The following is a 21,554-nucleotide window of genomic DNA, read 5'->3' on the forward strand; positions in this document are numbered from 1 at the left end:
ACACTGGAGACCTTTTAATTTTTGATCCAACACTTTTTTTTTTCCAAATTTCAGCTAAAGTTTATAAACAGTACCCAAATCTAATTTTTCTGTGATTCATCACATGGTGCACTGAAATGATGACAACTAAATAGTATGGTATAGTATAGGACACATGCATGTGTAGTATAGTATAGTGTAGCATAGCATAGCATAGTATAGTATAGTATAGTATAGTATAGTATAGTATAGTATAGTATAGTATAGCATAGCATAGCATAGCATGCAGATATGGCAGATGCTGCTGCATCAATACCTGTTGCAAAAAAAAAAAAAAAAAAGATGAGTTCCCACGTGAATCAATGACTTGTAAAAATAATCTTCTACAAAATTACATCATAATTTCCTGGTGACTCTTTGTAAGGTTTTGCAGAGGAGGTCCAGCTATTTTTGTCTCACACATTTGAAAGCATAATGGGCCTCTATGGGTGATGCGTTACAAACAGTTTTATTTATTTATTTTTTAATTTTTTTATTTATTTTTTCTGTCTGTGAGGTAATGTTGTTCTTCTTACATTAGCATTGACTCAGGAAAGAAAATTACCTGGACTTGTGCAAAAGGTCAGAGCAATTTTCATTTTTGTAATTATCTTCTTACACAGCCTACACAAAAGCAAACGTGAAAAAATAATAAACTTGTCTTTAAGCCTTTGGAAAAAATAAACTAACAAAGCTGCTTTAGTGCCTATCTGAACAAATTCTTGACTAAAAAAAGAGAGAGTGAAAAAAACAGAATAAACAAAGCAGATACATTAAAAATCCTGCCGCGCTTCAAAATGTAACAAATGAAAGGCTTTTATTTCCCATGCAGCTGCATATTCTGCATGTTAGCCCTGTGCAGCTACATGTGAAATAGATCCCTTTGCCATCCAGAGTCCTTCACGCTGTTTGGTAGTGACATTCCTAATAAAAAAAAAGGAATAAGAGTGCACACAGATTAGATGGAGCATGGAAGATCCAACTCTGGAAACAGTGTCTCTGTTTTAGAGGAAAAAAAGTAAATTCTACTGGAGAAAGAGCAGCACTGGAGGGAAGGTTTTTCTGCAGTGTCTGCAGTTGGTGTGTTAATTTCTGGAGGTATCTCCTCATGATGGGGGATGTTGTTAGAGACCATAAGGCAATAAGGGAAGCTAAGTAAGAGGGAGGTTTAAGGGATGCTTAAGGCTTCTAGTAGCATGTTATCTATTTAAATAAAGCCTTGCAGCTCTGTGTGATCACAGAGAAAAAAAAAAAAAAAACACGAAAAAAAAGGGTACCCCTGTGGACTTCTTTTCGAGTAGCTTTTATGAACAAGAAAAAAAAAAGAAATTCTGTAGTTTTCACGCAAAATGCCTTATTACCCCACCCTTTGTGTTTGTCTGTTGTGTGTAAAACATGTTTTATGGAGAGCTGAAGAACAGTGGAAGACAGAGTTTATGTAGGAGCAGCCGTGGGAAAGAGTCTTGTTAGAGCAATAAATTGAGCGCCATCAATGAAACAAAGTTGCAGCATTCAAATCAGACGTTTCATGAGCCACAGAAACAATCAAAGCAATAAAAGCTTTCTCTGCTTGTTTGCTTCCTAAGTGTGTTAGTCATTTTGAAATAAATGAGTTTGCGCTTGCTTATTGTCCACTTATCTCGGTGTCTGCAAGAAAGACAGGAAGAAAAAAGAGATAGGGAGAGGCAAGAGGGAGAGACGCAGACACACTTGCAGAGCGTGCGAGAGAAAAGCGCTACAGATAAGGAGTGGAGATTTCAGATATAGCCTTTAGCAGTTCAGCCGTGATGGCGGTTGAACACAGCTGTCAGACCCAGATGGCGAGGTGTTAATAACATTCAGAGTTTTGCAGCGCACCGTTTATTTTCTAATAATAAAACTGTTAGCGCTCACTAATAGCCTAGCCACTGCCTGCCAAGCACACGTTCCAGCGCACCTCTCACTGCCATTTATGTTCCGTTCTCCAGAGCAGAATGAATCTATAGTTACCAATCCACAGACTGAACACTGCCCAGAAACGTGTCCTTAACTGTATGACAAAAAAAGACATTCAAAAAAGTATTTATTTGTATGTAAACTGTGGTGAAATTATTTTAAAAGTAAGTTAGAGTTGATAAAATAATATAAAATCTCCAAAGTGCTGCATTTCTGTCTTCATGTCAAAACAGTTCGTATACTTCTGGAAAATGCATAGCAGCCTGATCATTAAATAGTTAAGCTGAAAACCAGAGTTTTTGCAAGAATCCTTTTATTTCTCTTTGGAAAGTGAACCGGGCTGTAACAGATGCTTTTAAGGGCTCAGTTATACCCAGCCAAATCTGATGCAACATATTTAGCTAGTATCAGACTAAAGAAGCTATTATGGATTTGTGATACTGGATTTTAGCCAATATCTAATACGCTTGTGATATCCAGCTCGTCCTGCTCTGAGCAAACACCAACATGCACGCACAGTTTATTTTCCTTCCTCCTGGTTTTAGAAAGCAACCTAATCTCTCTTTTGATCAAGATAATTACTTTTGTGTCTCTTCTGCTGTGAAGGCCCCATTTGCATATGCAGAGGGCTGCATTCAAACGCTTGAATGTAAACCGCATAGCCTATATAAAGAAGAGTTCTTATATTCAAGAAGGAGAAAACAATTTTTTTTACATACCGGACTTCATGACCATTTATCCATGTGTGTGTATGCATGCATATGTGTTTTATTTAGTGTAATGAAACTGCCATTCATTACTACATCCATCTACATACATATTTGGAATGGACTCACGAATAGTGTCTGTGTTCTTGTTCTGGACAGAGGACCCAGACTCTCAGAGACTAAAACAAAAGGTGCTATTCTGCTGAAGTGCAGACTCATCAGACTGTGCTCCACAATAGAGAGCTGCTGTGGCGTGACACAGTATGTCACTGACCCTAAAGGACTGCGGCTTCCTTTTATAGACGCTTCCTTTTTTTTTTTTAAGTTTCTTTATTGTAAAACATATCTAATTCAAATATAGAAGAAAGTAAAAATGTCCATTGATGATAAGAATATTACTAAATTACTATGGACTAAAACTTCAGTGCTTGACTTGTTTATTTAACATTTTTTACCACGGATCAGTTTGTTTTATATTAATGTTTCTGCACACACTTAGGCTTCGGATGTGCTGAAATTAAATAGGCCTCTTTCAGAGAGATAATTCCTAACTGTTAGGCAGGCTGTAAAGACACAGCACTGCACTCATAATTACACAGGAAAGCAGGAGCAGCCTCCAGAATTTATCTACCACCCCGAACAAGAGAGACCAGAGCTGCTTCTTTAGTAGAGGCATTTAAGTAAGCAGTACTGTCATAAAACTATCTCCATTTGAGTTTAAGTTCAGAAAAAAAAAGAATAGAACCTGGGATTGAATTAATACTACGTCACCCCAGCAGAGAGAGAAAAATAAGACTTAACTGAGAAAAGCAAAAACAAAACAAAGAAAAATCACAGCAATTAACTTTATATAAGCCCAGTAAGTCATCCTGTAGAGCTCAGAACATAGATCTGTCTTATAGCTGTTGTTTGTCAATGTTACTCTTCTGCAGTGCAAGTTAACGCGAGCATTCAGCAAGTCTTATCTACAATGCGCTGTGAGAAATGGACAATTTAGAGACGTAATTGTAGGTTTAGTTAAAAATACTTCATTTCAAAGTTTTAAAAAAAGGCGAAGAGGTTTAAAAAAGTCAAATAAAACATAAAATAAACAACAAATTTCCAGGATGTTTGACTGTGAAGAGGATCAATCACTGTTAGGCTTTTAACACAACATTTTAAAACAATCGTGCCCGTTTTTGTGGCTGCATGTGAGTTTGAGAGTGTGTAGGGGTGCATAGGTGTGTGTGTGTGCGACAGAAGGTTCCTGGGCTGCTGTGTGCCGTACCAGCTGGGAGGGTGGCTGTCAGAATGGCCCTGTTTCCTGTGTCAGCTCTAAAATAGGTCCAAACACAGCAGAGATGCACGACACACTCTGGCTATTTACAGCACACACAGTGTGTGCGCAGGATGATGCCAAGTGCATGGAAGTAGACGTACTGTATATGCTCCTAAACTAAAAAAAAAGAAAAGTGTTTGCTGTAAATAGCACATAAAAACACAGTGCAAAAGAAATATTGCAAGTAAAGCCATCTCTTAATGGAAAACATATGTAATTAGTTTGCTTACATGAAATGTTAAGGCTTAAAATAAAATGTTTGGGAACAGTGTATGCCCTTGACCCTTCCATATGTAGGCGTTGAGAGAGTATAGAGTACGGTAGACGCACTGCGCCCTGCTTATGTCACTGCACCCACCTTCTGCTTGTTTTAAGGTTGTACTCTGTGTGACAACCAGCAAACCTCCCAAAAGATTTACGTCATACATGCACCTTAACTAACTTACTTTTGGTAATTTTTTTTTTTTTTCATGTGTGCACATTTTACTGATCACTTCGCAAATTAGAGCATCTATATTTTTACGATCATTATCTGTTTTTTAATTATTCTTTTAGTATGTTATAAGCCTCTCTAATCATTTTTAGTAAATCACAAAACAAATGTGTTTCAACTGCTTTATTGGCAAAACTAACCAAAAGGAGGCCAGTTTTCACCAGTTTAGGGACTTCAGTGACTTCTTTTTCATGCTCTTTGACAATAATCACTCACAAACTGCATTACACTTTTCAAAAGCCTCCTTTCTAGTACATTTTGGTTGCAGAACTAGAAAAATCACAACATTCTGACACTCTATCTTCATGCATTATAACAAATCCATCCCCATACTTTAAAAAAAGGCTTATTATTGCCTGGAGTCCTCCACTAAACCAGCAGATAAAGAACATTTTGAGTTCCATCAGCATCGTAATACTGAAATCCTGCATTACTGGTTTCCAAAGACGTGCTTTGGTAGGGGAGGCACCTGCTTAACCACAAGACTGACTCAAGTCAGGTCGACATTGTCTCAAATTAAATTGTCATTACACACGTTTGGAACGCCTTTGATGGTGATTGTGTTTTGAACACATCCACCCCCATTGTTCCCAAGCAGCACAAAACCGCTTGATGCTGTCACATCAAAACGGTTTAAATAGAAGCCTCTACTGTTATCTCAATGAGATTGATAGGGCTTCTTTATTGTTTTTTTTTTTTTTTTCTCTGAATGTTTACCCACGCAAGGATTCCATGTTTTATCTAATTCTTTTTTTAGCTTTGAAAGTAACCAGATGTAACGATGAGTTTGAGGCTGTTTAGTTTCACTTTGTTGCAGGCTGCCCACACTTTCTGTGATTGTATGTTTTTGCATGTGTGTTTACTTTTATGAAAGTTTCCATCTCTAGTTTCAATTAGAACACCAAACGTGGCTGAGGTGGGTAACAGAGTGTGACTCAAAATGCTAGAAGGGACCACAAAACCCTTTTTTTTTCCTATTTGCTTTTGCCAAACAATACAACATAAAATGAACACGCAGGCGGTTCTTAAATTACCCTAATATGTCGCAAAGAAAATAAAGAGACAGGTCTCCCCCACAGCTGTGCTTAGCTTTAAAGATGACTACTGACCTGTTGGTCAAACCACGTCTTTATTTATGCATTTGTGTTTGTGCAGCGTAACGAGCTGAAACTGAACTGAACCAGGAGTGGAGGAAGCAGCCATATGGTGGCATATATCTGCAAACACTGTCAGTTTTTAATCATCAGTACTTCCCATCCACTTGATTGAGGAGGTAAAGGGGGAGGAGAAGGAGGAGGTGACTTATAAGGGAACCCATAAAGCAGCTCAGGCTTTCTTCAGATTGTACAGAAATCATTTTAATTGCCACTGAGAGCAGCAGAGCTTTGAATTTTATCTTCCTGCTTCTGTTTGTCAGCATCAGTTTCTTTGTCTCTGTCGATCCCACCCCATATGGGCCGAGCCTCCTCTTCCCTCCTGATTCACCTCATCTCATTGTCTAACATGTTTTCTGACATTTTTTTTTTCTCTCTACATGCAACTGGCAGCCTCCATCTGCGGCTGCCGAGAAAGGAGAGTTCCTTCCTCTCAGTCAGTGTGTGTGGGAAGTGCACACAGGTCATAATGTCAGCTTTGAACATCCAGGTACTGTGTAACTGAGCTTAAAGCAGAAAAGTGAAACACCAAATCCTGTCATTTGTGCGTGTGTGTACAGTACAGGTGTGCTTGTATGTGCTCAGTGAACCATAAAGCTCAGGTCAAATTCTTCTAGTGCTGGGCTTAAAGCTACTTTGAATGAGCCAGGCTGTGCTCATCTTCTATCTAATCTTCCTGCTCTTGTGAGTGTAGGAAGGGGGAGAAAAAAAAAATCCATATTCTTTTCATCCTCCTGTGACCACTGTGCCTGTGAGACAGCAGCCGTGGGAATGGAGACGGATAAAGGCGGCTCTGCCTCTGACCTCCCTCTACTTCAACACAAGGGTGGAGATAAACAGGGCCACAAGGATCACTAACGTCTTTCTTTCTCGAGAGCCTACAGACCTGACGGCACACACACACACACACACACATGCGACGGCAAAGGCATCTCATTAAAGCAACAGTAGGTGAATGTTGCAACAGCAGTGTGCCACTGGGAGAGGGGTCTATTAGGGATGCTATCAAGAGATGAAGTTGGGAAATTAGTCGGTGTGCTGCTCCTGTGTGCTTCTAAATCCAGGTGTGACATATGTGTTTGACGAATGTTTACTTTTGACCCCAGGGATCCTTCAGGGAAGCCACTATCTCTACTTATTGACTGAATCATTAAAATATTCCAGTGACTTAAAGTAATAAAAGATTTAATAAGGTAAATATAATGCTCACATGACATTCTCTGTCCAAAAAGACTGCAGAGGCAGACTGCAGGCACTTCACCCTAAATTAGTCTTCCCTTTTCTGTGTTTTTTTTTTTTTATTCTTGGGGATTTTTGGGAGAGATACTTCCTTTCTGTTCCCCCGCTCCCTCAGCTGTCGCAACCCGTCACTACAAGTATTGCGCAGCAGCCGCAGGGACACAAGGAAAGCTTTGTCCCTCTCCATCACCCTCCTTTCACATCATTCTCACTAATGGCTATTGCAGAATGTTGGGCTGTATTTTATGTTGCTTTAATCTGTCTGTGTGTGTGTGGTTATTTGTCTCTTTCATTTCTTCTCCCGCTTAATGACAATGTGGTTACAGATAGAAAAGGATCCTCGTGATAATTTAGATTTTCCTTTTTTTAATATCATAATGAGAATCAAACGCAGTCGTTGCTTATGGCTTAAATATATAGATATACATGGGTCTAATTTTGGTTCGTCAGGGGTCATTAGTGTAATCCAAGCAGACAGTAGTTTATACTAGATGTATGGCATAGTATTCCCTTTCTATTTCAGTGTGTGTTTTCTTTCCTTAGCATCTATATGCAGCCACTTCCGATAATGTCATCCTATACCGTTCTCCGCTCTTCGCAACCAGACACTATCAGCTGTGAACTCATCACTCTCCTTTAAAGACCAGGTCACAGAGAGGAAGAAGGGAAAAAAAAGCTAACAGCATAGCAGGAAGCAAAGATGCTGGATGTTATCAATAAAGGTGCTACTTATTGGTGTGTGAGGGAGAAGACATGCCTTTCTGAACATAAAAGTCAACACACCAAAGCTACTGGACTGCGACTGGAAAAACTGCACGCTGAAAAGGAAGAACATAAACGCAAATGGACATCCCACAAGGAAATTAGGGAAACAACATCAATTTAACAACTCAAGTGCTGCAAAGTCGTAAAACACAACTGAATGGAAAGGCCATCAAAAATCTGTGAATTCTTTGAAATAAATTCAAGCAGTTCTTTAAGAGACTGACTACAGCAAATTCAAACACATTGACTATATATAGAGAACTGGACTGAGTGACTCCATCTGACTCCAACATTGCAACGTCTTCATCCCGAAAAAATGGTGACTGAATCGGCTTCATTTTTCTGGAACCAGAAGTAAGGTGTTTTTTTATGGGTGACGTCACACCCACTCAGTCCAGTTCTCTACATACAGTCAATAGTCAAACAACAAAAGTTCCTCTGTTTAGAGACACAGCCAAATCCTGTGCAACCAAAAATGAAAATTTGAATCATATGAACAGAAGTTAAGATTAATGTAAGCAAGTATTCAAGACTTATTTACAAGATATTTTCTGTTAGTACCTGCTAGCATGTAACACCACCCTACAGGGGTTTGGGGTTTTGTGAAATAAGTTGGAAATATTTATATTTGCTTGTTTGCTTCACAACATTTTTATTTTTTTTAATATTTGATACAAAAGTACCGATTCCCTAAGTTTCTCTGTGTCATTGAAGAATGATGCTGAGCGTGGTCTGTGCTTTTTAATGGAGGGAAAAGGCTCTTGACACTGTGGCAGGATCTGAGTGTGTTGGAGTGAGAATTTGTTGAAAGGAATTTCCTGGCAAAGTGGTGGGCAGTTTCTGTATACATGATTGCTCTGTGAAACAGAGAAAGGTTATTGTCTTTTTTTTTTAATTGAGGTGTTATTTGTAAAAAAAAGTAGCTCAAATCATTTCAATATGGCTCAAGGGTGTTTTTCATGGGAACTTAGTTCTTATTTCACAGCTTAAAAATGTGATGTCAAGGTCATTGCCTCATTTGAGTGTAGAAGTAAATATGAGCATGCATGGTTATTTGTTGTCTTGAATTTTAGCATGGGACTGCACTGATGTCAGCTTTTCTCTAGGAGCTATTGCCATACAGTGGATATCTTTTGCATTTTCTGCTGAATACGTTTCTCCAGAATATTGATTTTTAAGAGATTTTTTCATGCTGATATGGATCCAGTTGGCCTGAGTGATTTTTGCAAGTGCATCTGGTACTTTTTGACATTTGTTGTGATTAGTAACTGTGACAGCTAAGATATATCTTCCCTTCAGAGACGAGCTAATTAAGCTTTCAAAAGTCAAACTAATGTCTTGACTTAAACACCAAATCCACAGGAAGTTAAAGAGAAGAAGCTGAGTATGCAGAGTGGTAGGCAAATAACAAAAAATAGATTTTAGTGTATTAAAGCATTTCATCACAAAATTCATTTGATAAGCTTGAAATTCTGCTGCTAAAATTACAACAAAAGGTAAATGAAATAATGCGTTCTACTAAACAATGGTTGTAGTGATATGAGACAGCCTTGAGATAGGATCTCAGCTGAACCACGCAGGGGTGTTTTTGAGGTCACATGAAGGTATATACAAATGGCATAAAAGTACTTCTATCATCCAAAGAAACTTCTACCAAAGCAGGGCCTTTAAAATGAGAATTATGTACAGAGCTTTAAATGAAGCTAAAAGAAGGCTTCTAGGGAGGAGCTTAAAGAAAGTTTTAGGAGAATCAATGGATGGTAGGTAAGGTCAGGCATGCAAAGATCATTGACTTCTTGGGATGAGACAGATGGAAGACTGTAAAACCAATGAGCTGAACCTTGATCCCCTGTCATTGGAGCTCAGAAGGAAGTCAATCATTCTTCTTTTTAAGGATCAGTTGCAAAACCTGGAGGCGATGTTAACACTTCACTACCAAACGTCAACCATGAATTCAAAAAGAGGTCTGAATAAAAAGACCCCATTTTCCGTCTCGCTTGTACTGTAGATCCCAAACAGGCAGATAAATAAGGAGTGGAGATTAAACTGTAAACCGGCTTCAAGTACAAAATCTTGTGAAATGAAATTGTACAACACAGCTTTATCTTAAAATAAGAATGTGTGATTGCTGTAAAATCATTTGATATTTACCAACCTGGTTGTCATCATTTCTAATATCCTGAAGGTTCTGGATACAGTTATTTTTCTGCTTTAAGACCCATTCACGAGAAAATTGTGTTTTTGGTGTTTTTAACACGCTCTTGTAGCATTTTTCTGAGGATAGAGGACACAAATTAAGAAAATTAAGATTATAACTGTATATCTTAGTATTCTATATTCTAATTGTTGTGAATCAGGAACATACAAAAATAAAGGACGTTGGAAAAAGTCTGCAGCAGTGATGTCGATGCTTCAAACTCCGTTCTCTGCTCCAGTCCGATGCATCCACTTGCAGACAAATATATCCATGTACCCCTTCGTTTTCCTCATCTGAGCTGCCGTCTGGCTAAAAACTGTATGGCTGGATAGCTCCAATGTTACTCGCCATTCTTGTTGCACCGGTGATGTTAGGTTGGGGTTGTGAGGGGCTGTAAGCTAGCAGGAGCAAGTGTACACAAAGGGATAATGGGAAAGGTTCTGGAGAGATTGTTATTTTTCTGCTTAAGTAGGCAGAAAGCAAGTTAGTAATCCATTCTAACTTGCACATGGTCTAATGTAAATGTTGCTGTGTTCTAACACCGGACCAAAACTTGAGAGGGTTGGGAATTTGATTCATCTTGTGTACAAATCTGTTTCCCTACATGATAAACTTCAGAAAACACAACAAACAGAATTATTGACTACAGTATATAAAAGTCAGACCACAATTGTAAGAATGAAGAGTTGCATGTCTGAGCTGGTACCAGTACAACAACACTATAGGCGCTACACCCCCACCGTTTCTCTTCACTTAGTTCAGTTCAGCCCTAAAAGCTAAATTCTGTTATTTTCAGACATACAATGATGACTTTGATTGCAGAGTGTGCTGGTGGTGGACAGGAGCCCTGCTGCAATGAACTGCAATCTTGTGAGCTCAACCGTTTCATTATGAATGTGAACAGTGAAAAAGGATGATTGCAGAGACGAAAAGTAGTTTATTTTCATCTTGAAGGAAAAGTGTTTAAGTTTGGGAAATTAGTGGTAAGTGTATTGCTTCTTCCCAATCACATAAATGAAAACTTCGAGATTGTTAAAAAAAAGAGCAAACGGCAGTTTTCTATTTACTTTTTACTATAAGCAACACAATGGAATTTATCTTACATGATTGTGATTTTCTTTTTTTCTTTTTTAACACATTAAGGCAGCTGTATCAAAAAATGATGGAAACGGGTCTGGAACGTATAGTACTGAAATCCTAAAGCTCATGGTGGAAATTAAAGTGTTGCATCAGTTTCAAAATACCATTATCTGTGCAATATAGGTTTAATGTTTGCATCCCCCAGTCACAGTCTTCCTCAGCTCAGCTGGAATAAAGACAGTTGAGAAGATTTATCCTGAAGGAAGACTTTTATACAATTATGATTGTTTTAAACTCATCAAATACATTTGGAAATTGTTTAGAATAAAAAAAATGTGATAAATTGGGATATAAAACACAAAGATTAGTTTCAATGTTTTCTTTTGTTCTATATATTTTTACTTCATGCTGTGTGACACACAACTGCTTGATCTTGACTGGTGTGAAAGAGTTCCACACCACAGAGTGATTTACTGACAGATGGTCCTCACACAATCGTGCCACTTTGACACTGGTGATGAAATAAGCGGCTTCTAAGCTCCATACTATAGAGCCCCACTCTGCACTAAGTGTGCACCGAGAAGCATCCTTTTATCAGGTCTCTGAGGCCGTGTACTCTCTGAGGGTGACTCCACCACTATCTCTGTAATTATAAAGAGCAAAGAGCATTCCTCAGCCTGGTTAACCAGAACTATGAGGGAGAGAAACAACCCCATCCCCAACATGCACAGACACCCACATAGACAAACACACACAGGCACACACAAACCCAGCCCCTTCGTTCAGTTTCTCCTTCTTTAGCAACCCCCCCACCTCAATAATTTAACAGTTACAGCAACTCAGGCTTGTAAACACAATAGTTATGTCTGCGCCCACAGAGCCATGACGCAGACATACAGGCTCCACTACCCCTGCAGCTCACAAGTACAGTAATGCTCCCTTCTGCTCTCCCCTCGTCTCTCTTCACCTAGTTCCTTTCAGCAGCAGAACTCCATGTAGCCACCTCTGCAATAGCCACTGTCTTAAGTCCTGTGTTTTGTTGTTTATTAAGCATATTTTGTGGCTGAGTCACATTTTTGGGCCAAAAAAAAATTCTTCAGTACTTGGGGTCATTTAGTTTAAGGTACCATTATGTGACATATTGCAGCTTGCTTAGATTATTGAAAGGATATTTGATTAAAGGATGTGTTTTGACAGTAGACATTTTGGGGTATTATTGATTTTTGATCAAAATAAAGTACTTCCCGATTTAATTTTCACTTTAACTGTCGTGGCTCTGTGCCCCCCCCCCCTCTCGACAGCTCGATGCTTCCCATGTAATCAGGATCATTGGATTCACCTGTGACCCTCCCTTCTTTAGGAGCAGCCAGGTTGGGAGCCAGAGTCTGATTGACTTGGATGCTAAGTCATGGCCAGAGTTGCTGGTTCCCACCAAGTTTGTTTCTCCTCTCCTTTCCTCTGCTCTGCCACTTTTTTGTTTCTCTGTGGCTTTTTGTCATGTTTCAGTTTATTTATGAAATGTTTTAAATGTCTGACATCAAGCCTGGTCTCCTAGGTTTGGGTCCTCGACCACCACTTCTTGACAGTAACTTTTTATAGGAATCTGTGATGTAATGATTATGTAAACTAGTATCTAATGTCAGCATCATTTTTCATGGCTTGTTTTTCATGCTTCAGTTTCTTTACATGTTTTCACAATAATTATTTGGTTTTCTTTTTGTTTTGTTTTATATATATATATATATATATACTTTATATACTATAAAATAAAAGTTTATAGTATTAGCAAAAAAATAAATAAATGGCATTTTTTTGGCTACTAAATAAAATAATCATTTGAAATGGCTTCATTGATTATAAAATAGTCCTCCAACTGACAAATTATTAACTGGAAACTTCTTTAAATGTAACAAAAAATGTTGGAAAGTAATAAGTATAGTTTACAAATGACAGCCAAAAAGCTGCAGCCTTGGTATAAACCACATGTAAGTGAATGCTAAGAATATATTACTTTAAAGTTTTAACTTTTGATTGTTAAAATGTTAAGATCTTAAATGCGATTATGTTTGCAGATAACTTATTGTTGGTTCTCTCACTCATTTTTTTTATCTAAGATTTGTTCATTGTTATATTTAATTGTTCTACAATTATTGTCCATATTATATCAATTTATTTTCAACTTATAGTTAAGAACATCAGTTTTTTTTTTCTTATTAGAACCAGAGGAGCTTAAGAATCAAGAGTATCAATCAAAAATACATTAAATCAACAAACACTAAAAGAAAGAATCAAGTAGAAATGAATAGTGTGACCTTGAATTAAACGTAATCGTAAGCTTTCATTTTGTTCCTATTAAGTGTAGGGAAAGTAGTAGTGATTTGTGAAATAACCAAGTAGTAACATGATACCAAATATTATTTTGAATTGGGAGGGAAAACACAAGTCTTTTACCAGCAGTGTACGTCCTACAAAACTCTTGTCTCTGTGTTTAAAACACTTTGTGAACAATGTGATGAAATCTCTGGCTTTCATTTCTCTGTTAGTGCACACATTATGGTGTGTCTAATTCAATTAAGCATCATGGTATTTTCACCCAGAGTACTAAATAAAATAAAGACTAACAACTTTCTTCCAATTGTTACTGTCTGACACAAGGAAAAAGCAAGAATTGTTATTAAAGGCCATTTGTGTTCAGTGTTAAAAGGAAAGCACAAAGCATTAGGCTTGGAATGTAAGTAATGTGCACTTAAACTTACAGCCCCGTTCCCATTGCATAGACAGCATCGTTTAGCGGGTGGCAATAACTCTGGTAGAATGCAGCTTCTCATTTTCTCTCTGCTTGTTTTTCCTATTGTCACTCTCAGCTTCTCTTGAGGAGTGCACAAGTGTAAAAGACGGGACACATTTGCTCCTCGGAGTTACTTGCTTTGTAAAATTCACACTTGTGTAAATATAAACTCTAAAAAAAAAATAATAAAATGTGATTTGATGCCACGCCACTGCAGGCCTTCATTTTTGCCTTTAGAGACACTGAGACATGTTTGCTATAAAGAGAGAAACGGAACGCCATCAGTGTAAATGCAAACTTGGCCTCCAATGAGTCCAAGCACCCAGGGTGAAAGACTGTGAGAGGTGCTGTATGGCAGGATGAAGTGTGTTCATTTCCTTATTTATTGACTCACTTGCTTTTCGCAGAGTGTTTGAAATTAATAACAGCCAGCAGAAATCAGACAGAAGGATGAAAATCAGCACTTTCCCTGCAGTAAAGCCATTCATCAAGCTAACGAGGGGGAGAATAGAAGCAGTGGTGGATGGGGGGGGGGCAAGTGACGTTTGGAGGGGAGCAGAGAGCGGCAGGGATGCAGGTGCAGCATGAGGCAGAGGGAAGGAGAAGAAAATGAGCAAAAAAAAGAGAAATTTGTTCTGGAAAAGAGACTTTTAGAGGGTATCATGTCAGGCGGTGTATTGGATAGAAGAAAATGTTAGAATTATGAGTTAGACAGATGTCAGCGCACACATGGATGAGTTTAACCATGGACCTCTTTGAGAGAAATTTTCACATCTCAATCTAAATAGACTTAAAAAGAAAAATCTCTCCAGTCTTTTTGTCCTTTAATTCAGTCAGAAACAGAAAAGCATCTGCATTCTGTCAAGATACCCAAACAAACTTAAATTGTTTCTTTTAACTGGAAGAAGAAATGACTTTTCTGACCCTCCACCTCATTACAGAACATCTCATCTTATGCCTCATGGCAAATCCAGTCATGCTTATATTTAAATCTCCTTCTTTCAACCATTGGTGAGGGTTGAAACATACATGATCTCTCTCTTGTGCTATCGTGTGGGGTCCAGATGACCCCACCCTTACATAGACGTGTCATCCCTCCCATGACAAAGGTCGAGAGGATTTCATGCCTGCCACCAGTGAAAATCAAAAATCATTGGGGAAAAAAGGTTCCAGGTGACCCAAATCCCAATGTTACCGTGCCTTGGATGGCACAATGGCTATGATGCTTTCTCATTTTTATTCTAGTTTACTGACAAAATGTCGCATTTCTGTGTGGATGCTGCTCAAAACTTGTGTCAAATTAGGTTTTATTTTATGGTCACATTGGTAAAACACCATAAGAACCTTATTATTTGGACTTTACTGAGTCAGAAACTAAAACTAATGTTTTTGGTGTATTCTGGTGTATTCCTATATAGCGCTTTACTACCTTTTTAGAAGGCCCAAAGTGCTTTGCAGTCACAGTCCTATTCACCCATTCACAAAAACATTTAAACAGTGATGGCAGCTCCATTGCCAAACACTAACGCCTCTTATAACCACCAGGAGCAATGTGGTCTTCAGTGTCTTTCTGAAGGACACAATGACACATGGGTGCGTAGAGTTTGCACCGAACCTGCTATCTTCCAGAGGTTGACCGCTCTACCTCTACACGGTACCCAGTATAAGCATGTGTTTGCTCAGTTCCAGTAAAAGCATTTATTTTTTTCTGTTTTTCGTTTTTAATAATGACTTTTGTACACATTTGTATTTCAAGTCTCAATAAGTGTCTGTAATAATCCAACCGTGACTTTGCCTTTAAGCAACTGGAGCTATCACAGGTTGGGATAGTGAATTTAATTACTGTCCACAAGAATGGTATTCAGTATTTCCTCCCACTGACGTGTGGTGATGGGACTGCCCTCATCTTAAAAACTTCACCTTGTGATGGTTTCGGCCCCATGCTACTCTGCCTCCCCAACAGTCCAAGCAGTATTTCACATCCGGAGAGGGGCTGACTAAGCACTTACCACCGAGCCCCTTCTCTCCCGATGAGAACGGAGCACCATGCTGACAACTCTTCTGCAAAAAAATAATTAGCAAAGTGAAACTGCCCAAACATACTGGACTAAATCGAGGAACGCTTTGCAGTCGAATGGAAGCATAAATCTTAGTGTTCCATTGCTTTCCTTATGTGTTGTTCATTATCAGAAAGATAGTTCTGTTTTATTTTTGTCAGATGTAGAAAATTAGCCTCTTTGTTAGTGTTTCCTTTATAATTGTTAATTAATCATTGAAAACCAATTGAGTAAGTATTTTAATCATTTAGTCAAAAACACAAAGTTTTTAAAAGGAAGGTAGTTTGAAGAAGAATTTTTAGCCTGTGAAGTTGCCCTGTAATGATGCTATCTGCACAGCCTCACTGCACGCTGTTTCTGTAATTTTTATTTCAAAGTTAAACCAGAGTGTGTTTGGTCACTGGAGCTAAATATAGTTGGTTCCTGCTGAGCAGTCTCCAGTTTCTCAGTCCTTTCCGAGAAGCAGGTGGAGCAGAAAATAGTAAAGGAGGGATAACACCCTCTCTTGAATAGATCAGCCTTCGACTTTTGACCCATATGGAGCAGAAAGTTGTTTTTATAGTTCTGCACTGCCCCTTTTCACTCCAAAGCCTTGCGCCCCTCCTCTGTCTCATTCATTTTCTCCTCCACATGACAGTTCAGTCTGGATTGATTTCATCTGCCCTCAGTGACTGAGAACATCCTGGCACACAGAAATAGAGCACTTTGCGATAAAAGAGCCTCCGAGCACCCATTACTGTTAGCATTCAGCTGTGAATGAGACGTCTGAAAACAATCTAAAGATTTAATTTACAACACCAATGAACTACACTGGCATAAAGCAACAAAACATCAATAGATTTTTTAAGTACCATTTTTTTCCCACAATTCTTTTCCAGTGTGTCTGTACTTGCACTTAACCTTTTTAGCTTCAGCGTGTTCCTTCTCTGGAGTGTGTGTCTGCACCTTATATGCTAACTGACTTCTACTTTTCTCTAGTTTTACAAATTGGAATTGTGCAGACTAAATGCATTTGTCTTTGGAGAAACCTTTTGTCCTCCTGCTCCAGTGGGGTACGAGTGCAGTGACACAGTGTCCTGGTGGTGTCTCAGCAGTCCATGCCATAGTCAGGACACTCTTTCCCCAGGCAAGGACACGCAAGAACTGGCTCTCCGTCTCCATCACTCAGTTTGTCCTGCTGGAGTTACGTGGCCAGACTGCTCAGCCCCCACCCCCTTCCACCTAATATGCATGGATTTGCATAAAACAAAGACATGCCTCTGCCTTAAAAGTCTTCTACAGTGGGTATGGCTTCTGGATGTACAAAACCACACAGAGTTCAGCCGGGAGCTTTTTAGAGTGCAACACAGTACACTGGCATGGCCAGGGAAGTAAGATTTACAAGGCAGACTAAGATAGACACCCTCATGGTTTTCCACTTTCATTTGTTTAACATCCGTTCCTTTGGCATTGTTTATATTCAACACCCCTTAGCAGTGAGCAGAGGGCATCTAATTTACAGTCATGACGTGGGAGGAGAATCTAAGCTCTTAAAACACTTCATCTAAAGATGATTTGTCCTTGTCTTCTTTGATGGCTTTTGTCCTACTTCCTCTCCTGAAGCTAAGTGGATCTGGAGACGGGCCAGCTGCAGATCCCTCGCCCCGCCCAGACATATAGAGTAAATAACAATACAAATATATGCACACAAGGCCGCTGAACATAGCCTATATACATAGACTGATGCACAACTTCTGCTTTACTTTGGTAGAAAATGTTGAGCTTTAAAAGCAAGGATTGGATTTTCAGCTCCCTTTTTACAGCCTAATATTTTCTATTGTCCACCAAAGATAAGATAAAATCTGCTACTCTTATTTGAATTTGTGGTCTCAGAATTGATTAAACATAGTTAGCAATCACAACATTGGTACATTTTTATGACCAGACAGCTCCAGACTACTGTACAGTAAATCTGATGTTAATTCTCCAGAAGACGTTTAAACATTGCAAATACATATTTGTCATGTACAGTTCTTTGGTGCCAAAGAAAAAACAGCTGTATCTTCAGTTCAAGTTCAGATCTCTTACAAGTGTTTTAAATTCCCAGTTCATTAGAAAGTCACCTCTGAGTTCTGGGGGGGTGTCGGTACAGATTAACTCCGGGTTCACACAGCTAGCGTTACAGCTCAAGTGAGATGCGGTAGTGGTCTAGCTATGGCAGAGGGTACATATTGGCTAATGGATGGCTGCAGCTAGGCTCTGCTGCCGACCTCGCGAACTCACGTAGATTCATGTGATTTCCCACCACTTATATAGCATATGGTACAGTAATCCCTCCCCTTATTTGCGGGAGTTCAGCTGCAGCATCCAGCAAAAATTTGAGCCCAACAAAACAGATTTGCAGCGCTGCAGAGGCCAGACCGCAGAGGTTGAACGTGATCGTCTGCAGTGGGATTTCCTCTCGCACTTTTATAGTTACGTAAAGATTGTGGCAGTCTCACCCGAGCTGTAACGCTTACTGTGTGAGTCCAGGGTAGGTTAGCCCAGGGCTTTCCTTCCCGACATCCTTCTGTTTACATTCTCTCCACTAGCCATTAGCTTACAGCCCCTCACAACCCCAACCTAACATTAGCGGTGCACCCCTAATACTATATGGCGAGCCAATTGGAGCTATTCAGATGTACAGTTTTGAGCCAGATGCCAGCTCGGACAAGGAAAACAAAAGCGTACATGGATCTATTTGTCTGCAAGTGGATGTATCGGAATGGAGCGGAGCAGGGAGCTTGTAGTCTGCTATCTACATGACTGCTACAAGCTTTTCCAGGCGGAAGTGTATTTGTCTGCTCCTGATTTTACAATAGTTTGAATAAAGATGTACTCAGAAATGCGATCTTAAGCCTAATTTTCTTTATATATGTCCCCCATGGTGAGAAAAATGCCACAAAAAGATATTAAAAACATAAAAATATGATTTTCATTGAAGTGGGTGATTGAAAAGATGGCAATTTTTGAGTATTGGCTGTTTAGTTGGTAGAAAGGTTTACTACAAAATGTCCAGAACTTGAATTGAAATGACAGTACATGGTAAAGTGTTCATTAATAAACACCAAGCAAAAAGAAGTCTGCTTTTGCTTTGTCTGAACACGTTTTTCTTTATTATTATTTTTTTTTTTTTCAAAATGAACTGTAGTGTATTAAACCACATTGATAATAAATGCACAAAAAAGAGAAAAAAGCTTTGACTTTAACAAAGTTTTCTGCAAACTGACTTCTGGAAAAAAAAACTACTGGTCCAAAATCAGAAGCACAAGCACTCCTCGAAGTTGGACAATCGTTACTCCCCAAGTGTAAAGATGCACATAGAAGCTCGACAGTCCCTCCTTCTGGGCTTTAACCAAGTAAAATCATTACAGGAACAATTGGGTTTGTGATATACGCCTGCCCAGGTTCCTCTCTGTCACTTAGCATTGATTTCAGCCATAGAGGCCCATTCTTCACTCCCCCTCACTCTCCTTGTCCGAGACAAAAGAAAAAAAGTACGGAACATTTAATTTACATTTGAATGAGTGACTATAATCTGCTGGTTGTGCGGGTGATCCAGTATGACTGAGAACGTGTGGGATTTTTCTCTTTGTGGAAGCAAATAAAAGAAGGATATGTACCACTGTACTCAACTTTTGTTAGGGAGAGATGGAGAAAGACCATGAACAAAAACATATCCCCAGTCATCTTTTGGCATGAGTAATATTTTAAAAAATAGGGTACATTGTGTATCATTAATAGTTTCAAAAAAGTGTGCCTTTTTCTAATCACAAAAATGTGTGATTCCCTCCTTTTTGTGTAATTTACTCTGCTAATACAAAAAAAGTACAAGCACATCCAGAATGTAAAAAATACAATAAAAAAACTATGCCATGTAAATCAATTTTAAAACTCCTTAAAGCTAAATGAAATGAAGAGGAGAAGTTAAACTGTTTTACCTCAAGGATCCAAAGGCTCAGAGTTTCAGGGAAATCACAGGTGGAGAAATTTTCTTGAGGACCTAAAGAACCAAAAGAAATTGGAAATAATTCATGAACATAAAAAACATTGCCAAGTAGCATCACCTTTACCCCTTTCTTCCGTGTGAAACTTGGGTGTCCTGTCAAACATACAGAGAGAGCCACATCGGCAGGTGCAAAAGAACAAGCAGACCAGAGTGAGATTTGCTCTCACCTTGTCTGTTTTATAGCACACGGCATGGATCATAGGGAGCAGCTGACGTAAAGGGAATGGTGGAAATTTACATGCAAATAGACTCTAAAGGCATGCATCAAACACTGTTGGCACACAAGAAAAAACAAAAAATGTCAAAACATATAGGGTTCTATCGGTGAAAAAGGGATAAAGTGGCCTTTTAAATGTAAAATCCAATTTAGTGCCTTTCTTTTGTTTTAAAACTATAACTATAACTGATATCATCACCATAAGGGGAAGTTTTTTTTGAGCATTTGTTGAAGTTATGTTTTGTAAATGTTCCTACAGTGAGAGAATTAGTGTACCTCTTCGCTCCATCTGCAACGATGCCAAGTGAGGTTCTTCTAAACGCTGTGGTGAACAGCATTTGTTAAAAAAAAAAAAAATCTTTGCCAATATACTGCAGTGAAGGATATTTTAAATCATTGAATTTTCAAATAAATGCCACATAACTCACATCTCGAAAGCATACTGAACCTGCAGGAAAGCAACAGTAATGCATCAAGATAATATTAGCACTGCAGCAGAAAACACGTCATAGCATCTAAGTCATAAATTGTAGCGTTTAACGGGGTCGTTGGAGTAAAAAGCACGCTGTGCTGAACATTACAGTCTCAAAAGAGCAAACTTTGACAAATCACAAAAACATAATATATATACATATATTTTCATATACATATATTCATATGTATGCATATATATATATTTTAGATCGCGAGAGGGGCGTTTCCATTTGTTTTGTTTCTACATTTTTGTTAGTATATTAGTTAGATTTTTAATTTTCTAAAAATGAAAATGAGAAAAAAAGTTTGAAATATTATCTATCTATATATCTACCTATCTATATATATAGGATTATCTATCTAATACTTCATAATATAGTGCATTTTGTTAGTATATTAGTTGGGTTTTTCATTAAAAAAATGTGTGTATATATGTGTGTGTGTATGTGCGTATTGGAGTGTGTGTGTGTACAATCCTAACATATAAAACACTTTTTTGAGTATATTAGTTATTTTTGAAATTTTCAAAAAATTACAATTAGAAAATAAAAAAAACAAAGAATCTGAATATATATATATGTGTGTGTGTGTGTGTGTGTGTGTAAAGTTGTATCATCTTTGTTTTTAAAAGTTAGACCAACTTTACCTGACTCTTACCTTGTAAACAACCTGAAGTTACAATCACGCCGCACCATTTTCACCATTTTTATTTATTTATTTATTTTTCTTCATCAGTCATACATTGAAAAAAATGGTGGCCTTCTGCTTTTATTCCCTGCAGATTTTTTTGGATCGCGTGGATTTAAAGCATCGGGGGCTCAACCGACACCGAAACGCTCAACGTTTGACCCAAAGGATTGACGGTGCAACTTTTTCGCAACATTAAATTATTGTAAGTTACACTCTCAAACTTGGGATCTATTTACAGACGTATGAAGTTACCTGATCAGGTTTCTACAGGCTCATTAGCATCATAACCCTCCACCAGTCCTTGAAGTGTCCCTCATGCATCCTCCAAACAGATGAAGCAAACTTTCCGGATCAAAGATAAAATTAGTCGATCGTAAATGACCAAATTGTTCATT

General features: G+C 38.4%; 1 protein-coding gene across 1 annotated transcript in view; it reads right to left on the reverse strand.

The window, feature by feature from the left end:
* Positions 1-21,554, reverse strand: part of mafa (v-maf avian musculoaponeurotic fibrosarcoma oncogene homolog a (paralog a)) — an 86,099-nt gene that overhangs the window by 57,872 nt on the left and 6,673 nt on the right. Inside the window, exon 2 of the mRNA XM_024295078.2 lies at positions 19,711-19,772. Coding sequence (XP_024150846.1) covers positions 19,745-19,772 — 28 coding nt within the window. The 3' untranslated portion in view covers positions 19,711-19,744. The remainder of the gene's footprint in view (positions 1-19,710; positions 19,773-21,554) is intronic.

This window comes from Oryzias melastigma, linkage group LG3 (assembly GCF_002922805.2).
Source record: "Oryzias melastigma strain HK-1 linkage group LG3, ASM292280v2, whole genome shotgun sequence".
Lineage (NCBI taxonomy): Eukaryota > Metazoa > Chordata > Actinopteri > Beloniformes > Adrianichthyidae > Oryzias > Oryzias melastigma.